This window comes from Nansenia antarctica (genome assembly GCF_963989245.1).
Source record: "Nansenia antarctica genome assembly, chromosome: 13".
Classification (NCBI taxonomy): Eukaryota; Metazoa; Chordata; class Actinopteri; order Argentiniformes; family Microstomatidae; genus Nansenia; species Nansenia antarctica.
Window position 1 is genome coordinate 10287912 of NC_137683.1, and position 7500 is coordinate 10295411.

Sequence of the window (7500 nt, forward strand, 5' to 3'; positions counted from 1 at the left end):
CGTACTTCCTTGATGTTGTTGCAGGTAGGTCATAGATATACTGTAGATGTTGAACAGCAATGGTGCCAGCACTGAGCCCTGTGGGAGGCCGTTCTTGAGCTTTCTCACCCTGCTGCTTTGGTCGTTGCTGGTATGTAGGTCGTTGCTGGTATGTAGGCGAAAGCTGCAGTTGCTCATCATCTCCATTATGAAGCTCACCAAGTGCTTGTCTGGGATGGTTTCCAGAAGCTTCATATGTAGCCCACGTAGCCAGACAGTGTCGTAGGCGGCTGTGAGATCCAGGAAGACGGCACCAGCCTTCTCTCCTACCTGGAAGCTGTCCTCTATGTCCTGGCACAGGAGGGTCACCTGGTCTGCTGTTGACCTACCGCTTCGAAAGCCAGCTTGTTCTTTCGGCAGCTGGGGATCGATCACTGGGCTGAGGCGCGCCAGGGTGAGGCGCGCCAGGATGAGGCGTTCGAGGAGCTTGTATGGTACACACAGCAATGAGATGGGCCGGTATCCCTTGGGGTCGTTGCTTGGCTTGTTTGGCAGGGCGATCACCTTTGCATGACGGCAGATCTTTGGCAGCTTTGAGTACTGGAGGCATGCAGAGAGGAAGGAACAGAGACATGCAGAGAGGAAGGAACAGAGACATGCAGAGAGGAAGAGACATGCAGAGAGGAAGGAACAGAGCCAGTCGGTTGCCTTCTTGCCATGATGTTTTAAGTACTCAGGGTGGATGCCGTCTATGCCTGGTGCCTTGCCGGTCTTCAGGCGTTGGATGGCCTGCCTTCTTGCATTGGGAAGGTGGTGGATAGGTTGGAATCGCATCCTGGGGCCCTGTGCAGCTCATGGACTCTTGCTGATGTTTTCCTAGTGAAGTCCTTGTCTGCATTAAGGAAGCAGCTATTACTAAGCAGGAGCGACGCGATGGGGTTTGCGGTGATGGGACGCCGTGCAGGAGTTGTTGACCTTCTGGTGAGCTTGTTCAGGGTCTGCCCCGCCCGGCGGCTGGAGTGTGTGAAGTCAATTGATTCCACAGTCTCTGTCCATCGTTGTCTACGTTTCTTGTGTAACCTGCAGAATAGATCATCAGCTGCTTTGTTCCTGTCATCGCTGGTTTGTGCTTCTGCGTGGGATCGAAGTAGGTTTTCATATTCGTCATCCCAGCAGGGGACATAGACTTTGCATACACGCGGGGGATTCTTCTTGGTGGCGGCTAGCAGCATCTTGCGGTACGAGTCGTAGGCATCGTTCAGGTTGTTGGGGCACGGGTGTGGTAGACCTGTAGCTGCCTTATTCACCAGTTTAGTGAAGCCTGCCCAGTTTGCTTTCCGGAAGTTCCACCTGTTGACATCCCTCCCTTGCACCGGCTGGACCAACGATGGAATGGTGATGAGTGATAGTCGGTAGTGTGACCAGCGGAACATCGTGGCTGGTTGTGGTACCGTTTAGCAAATACCAGGTCTGGATTGGTGGTGCTGTTCCATCATGCAGAGTAGAAGGTGTGTGTCTCCTTAGGGTCGTATAGGAGTGTCGCGTCTACAGTTGAGGCCCAGTCTCCTCTGTGTCGCCCTCCCTCTGTGCCTAGAGACTCTTACAGGTGGCTACTGAAGTCACCAGCGTACACGGCAGGGCTGGGACATATGGCAGGGACGATGGGATCAGTCTGCTTGGGGGTGGCTTGTAGATGTTGCCGATGGTTGTGTCTTGCGCTTTGGTGGCGATCCATTCTATCTCTGCACCCTCTGGAGATTGTCCGACGGCTGACCAGGCCATGTCTTTGCAGACAAATGTGGCAATGCCATGATGTTTATTGGCGATGTGACCAGCCAAGGTGTATCCAGGAACCCTCAGGATGTTCTTATTTTCCATGTGAGTCTCCTGCAGGATGACCACTGTCACATTGTTTTTGGCTACTTGCTCAAGGATGTCAATCTTGGCGATGGTAAGACCTTCGACGTTGATCTGGAGAAGCGCTAGCTGTGGTGTGTAGACGTTGTGAGGACATTTGTTTCGCTTAAAGGGCATGCAACCTTGTAACTGCTCTTTAGCTATTTGTGTTGGTTGTGTTGGTTTGTAAAACAGTTGTGTTGGTTTATAAAACAGCCTCACTTTGTTTAAAGAACAGTCAAGCCTCTGAAATGACACTGTAGAATTGTTTGTGAGTGTAGTTCATCTCCCTCAGGGCCCATGGAGGATAAGATTGTACTATATATATATATATATATTCAGCATTTTTATTTTCTTACTATCCTTCTCTTACTGTATTTTTCTTTTAATGCTGTATGTAAAGCATTTTGAATTGACTCTGTTGTATGAAATGTGCTATACAAACAAACTTGCCTTGCCTTACCTTTCATTCACCTATAATATAGTGCTGAACATGTCTTCACATTCTACTGCACATCACGTAACAACTGTATGATTCGTCTGCATATCATCACCATTACTGGATCAACATGTGATGTTGATATACTGTGTGTGAGAGTGTGTGTGTGTGTGTGTGTGTGTGTGTGTGTGTGTGTGTGAGTGTGTGTGTGTGTGTGTGTGTGTGTGTGTGTGTCTGAATTATAATGAAGTTAAAGGTCAGGATTAAAGGTCATCATACCTGGAGCGTCTGAAACCAGTGAGGCCAGAGGCTTCTTCGATAAGTGGGGTGACAATCTTCTCTGTCATGTCTGTGAGGACGGTGAACGTGGGCTCCACAATGAAGTCGATGAACCCTGAGGAGATAGGAGGAACACAATCGTGTCATCATGGTACACAGGAAATGTTTGTCATCTCACAGGACAGCCTGGCACTTTTTCTTCTTTTCCTAGACTAGGAATATTCTTTTAGTTGATTGTTTCACTCACCTATCTGAGACTGGGCCACCATGGTCGACTTGCGATCGCAGAGAGGGGAGAAGGGCAGTCCCAGCTCTGCTTCTTTATCCCCCTGAGAACATTAGACATTAGACACAATCAAACGTGCTCCTGACAGTTCACATACGGTGCGTTTGACCAGAAGGACTTCCGTAAGTATTGGAAAGAGGAAGCATTTTGTCTTCTTTTAGCTCTATACTCCAATAGCTTGGATTTGAACTCAAGCAATAAGTATAAGGTTAAAGTAGAGATTCTCAGCTTCAATTCAACATAAAAAAAATGTCAGATTGGTTGAAGCATTTAGAAATGACCGCCCTTTTTATACGTCGTCCCCTTATTTCATGGCACCAAAAGTATTGAGCTGACAGTTGTTTCTGTTTAGTCATGACGTGTTCTGTCTTCTGTCACATCATTTGTGCAGTCGTAAGAGAGCTGTCAATGTCTTATATTGAGTCTAGGCTTTGTGTTTGCCTTTGGAGTCAATTCAAGTCAAAGCCATCATTAAAACCTCATCTTATCCACCTAATTTTTCTGGTTTTCTGCTCGAAATGACATGCCCACAGTGAATATAGAATATCTCCACAATCACAAGGGCCTTCATAATGATCTTGTTATCAAATGAAAGCTAACACCTGTGGGGTGGCTGTAGAAGTGTCAGAATCAAAATCTATGTTACTGTGTCAGAGCAAATAGAGCTAGAACATTATAAAACATCTCAAATTCAGTCTCCGCCTAAAAAAACAACAGCTTTTACAGTGAATATCACCTTGGAAACCTGATAACGAAGCCCAAATCATCTAGGAATCAGTACTCCAGGGTCTTATTAGTACTTGTGCCAAAGTCGATGCTAGTAATGTGCAACTTTGTACCTGTTTTAGTACAGGTATGTTTAGGCGGACACCTATGTTTAGGCCATTTGGAGATATGTTGGCACCATCTTTGACCTTTGACCTTTCTCATGTATCAGATTATTATTTTATTTTTTGGGGGGGGGGGGATTTTTTGGGGTTGGCCGACCAATGGTATGGAAATTCGGCGTTGAAACCGGACATGACACATTCTCCAGTTGGAGAAAACTGGATGTGACCGTGTTTACCGTCTCTGGAAAAAAATGGTGGCATCGTATAGCATGCAAAGTTGTGAAAAAAATGTGATATCTTTGAAGAGAATTGATCGAGGTAAACTCTTTATATCACTTCGGATGCCCATGGGGGTCCGTTGGCTCCTATGAGGTTTTAAGTCAAGTCATCAAGTCAAGCTATCATTTAAAAAGAAAGGTTGCGCTGGTGAGCTCAGAGACTACCATCCGTGAGTTATCCTTCAAAAAGTTATCCTCAAAGAGGATGGTCAGGTTATAGTTTGCTAAAAAGTACCTACAAAAGAAAATTGTTTTAAGACATCATATTATCATGTACTAGAGTGACTGCAAGAGGAATGTTTGGAATCTGGCACTATTATACAGTAAGACAATGGCCCCAAACATACGGCAAAAGTAATTAGGGAGATTTTCAGGGCCAAAAGCAAAAAGTAAATCTTCAGATTTAAATCCAATTGAACATGCATTTATCTCCTAAGAGTTTAGGCAAACAGACCTCAAAACAAACACCGACAGAGGATGGCTGCAGTACAGGCCTGGCAGAGCATCACTAGAGAAGATAACCAGCGTCTGGTGGGGTCAATGGGTCGCAGACTTCAGGCAGTTATTGCATGTGTGTGATTGTGTGCGATTGTCGACCAAATACTCGAGTACATTAGTGTGCGTGAGTACTTTATTTGGACATGATATGACTTTTTCCAATACGTTTGGAGCCCCCCCCCCCCCCCAATTGAATTAAAGCTAAGAATCTCTACTTTGACCACATGTTTGATTTCAAATCCAAACTGTTGGAGTATAGAGCTAACAGAACACAAATGCCTCCTCTTTCCAATACTTACGGAGGACACAGTATATTGAGCTGAACACCAAATACCTAACTGCACCTTGACTGAGCCGTTGCTAATGAGCACAATTCCACCTAAACGCTTCTCCATTTCCTCTTCTCTTCTATTTCCAAAATGTTTATATTTCCTAAATTTCGTTGTTTGGTACCTGTACTGTAGCAATGACAATAAAGACCATTCACCATTCACCATTATTTAGTTTACCGACTGTCTGAATTCCTTTTATACTGTACGTTTCCTAATTGAACCAACACCACTGTATTTAGATCTCCTATCTATGTATATATCACTACAACTCTCATCATCTCAAAAAAACATAGTCATTTTAATGGCATCCTCTCTCTCCTCTAAACAAACACACTCCACTTCTCTCCAGGATGTGGATGATTTCCACAGAGCTGTTGACCTTTCCAGACAGCTTCAATAAACTTGGACCTATTTGTAAAGAAATCTCTGTTAAAATAATGATTCATATTTCATGACCATTCATTGTGCTTGAAATGTCTATTAATATGGTTAGTAGAGCAGCACCTGGAAACGGACTGATTACACATTACCGCTACACCTCGATAAATCACAGCTCATTGCAGCAGTTCTAGGAAGAGCAGCTCCAGACTAAAATTAATTACATTTTCTCAGAACCGGGTGAAAAATTAATTAGCCATCTGCTAATGGAAGGACATCAAATCATGAAATTAGACATTGGGATTGGATTCACTGTTGATTGGGTAGGCAGTTTGCCTGTGTCCTATATCCTAGTTAATATCCAATGCAATTCTCCATGCGTTTGATAATATTTTAGCTTTGTCATGAATAGCTCTATTAATCCTCCCTTAATTATCACAAATGTTAATGTAATTAAAAAGTAAGTTTTGTTTCTCTAAAGTACCCTTTTGTTCGAAGAAATTTGACATTCTTGTGCATTACTGTTCCATATCCATTATAAATCATGACTCTAGCATCAAACGGGATTTTCTACCTGATTAATGGGATTAATTACTTTTAAATTAAATTGCAGAATGTGCTTGTTCCCAGAGTCCTACACATACTTGAAGCAGTGGCGTACCGCAAAATCCCGAGGCCCACCCGCAAGGTGGCGGCGGGGGCCCTTTCGCAACGGAGGTTAACTCAAACGGATGTAGCGGTACATTTATTTTAAGGCTGCATAAAGCCTACAGCATAGACCGTTAGTTAACCCTAACCCTACTACAGCATAGACTGTATGGTTGGCCTGGACAGCTATCAGCTACAGTGCGCTGGCCGTTTGCTCAGAATGACACCGTGTGTGTGACTGTGCGGACATGTCCATACACAAACGGCAACAAGAACAGACCGACAGGCTACACACCACCCGAGTTAATTTGATTCATAGATTAATACATATCTCTAATAATATCAAATAATAGGCCATTCTTACCTTTAACAATGACCAAAACGTCCTCTCCTCCTGACATTCGTCTGTGCGAAGTCCATCACTATGTAACATAGTGTAGCGAACGGAGACTTGGTAGTGTAACTCGCCCCATGCGGGAATCGAACCCCGATCTCCCGCATAACCGACGACCGCGCTAACCATTAGACCAAGAGAGTTAACTCCCTTGGAGGAGCTGTTAACGGGGCCTCATACAGGATCGTCACACTATCCTCACCGTTCGGGAAAGCGTGCCCTCACGCTTCACTATGTCAAGTCCCTCACGTGGACACGCTCTCCGATGGCCTTCCTTCCATCCCAACTTTCTGACACCAGTGTAGCGAACGGAGACTTGGTAGTGTAACTCGCCCCATGCGGGAATCGAACCCCGATCTCCCGCATAACCGACGACCGCGCTAACCAGGGTTCGAGTTATGTGGGAGCCAATGGGAGCTGAGCTCCCATAGAGATGGTCTGAGACTCTCTGAGCTCCCATGAAGGCAGTAAAATCAAAAATCTGTGGGGGTCGCTAATAATACATTACCACAACTATTATTTGATCAAAATGTCAATGTAATGAATATTATTTAATTTATATTATAAATACTGTAAAATAAACACGTTTTCCAAAAGAGCTACGCGCACCATTAATCTCCTGTGAATGACAGTAGGCCTTTGACTGCCTGCACTTCACCACCAAGACACCATGGGGCGCAGTAGAATATTGTGCAACAGCAAAAGGTTGATTAATCAGCTGTGCGGTAAACCGTTGGAACACACAGTGCACAGCTGATTAATCAATTAAACCAATAGAGTGAGACAGGATATGTTCATATACCAGTTGCCTTTCAGGAAGTAGTGAGATCGTGCACCTAGCCTATTATTGAGAAGCAAACATTCATTCATTAGCTATACAGGAGTATATACATACAGTAGCTACCATGCCGCCCAAAAAAAGGCCATTTTTTGACCCTCTCCCGTTCATCCAATCTTGGATAAAGAAAGGACTTCGGACGTCAGCATCATGGGTTCCAGGACCGCGACCGCAGCCTACTGAAAACAGACCACTTTGGTCTATCTTGTCTCCGTAAAGGTAAGGTTTGATTGATTGATTGATTGAAAAGGTGGCTTTTACTTTTTACTAACCTAGTGTACATGTATTTTTCGCTCCTTCTGTATAGCAAAAATAACACAATTATTGGCCGAGATACATGTGTGACTATCGCTTTTATAGCTGTTGTTTCATGTGGGGCTGTTGATGTGGTGAAATGAGTAGCCTGCAGCTGTAGCGTCAGCCGT

General features: G+C 44.5%; 1 protein-coding gene across 1 annotated transcript in view; it reads right to left on the reverse strand.

Moving 5' to 3' along the window:
* pde1ca (phosphodiesterase 1C, calmodulin-dependent a) overlaps positions 1-7500 on the reverse strand; it is a gene marked incomplete at both ends in the record, with an annotated part of 118505 nt that overhangs the window by 11714 nt on the left and 99291 nt on the right. Inside the window, 2 exons of the mRNA XM_080543995.1 lie at positions 2594-2708; positions 2841-2922. Coding sequence (XP_080400121.1) covers positions 2594-2708; positions 2841-2922 — 197 coding nt within the window. The remainder of the gene's footprint in view (positions 1-2593; positions 2709-2840; positions 2923-7500) is intronic.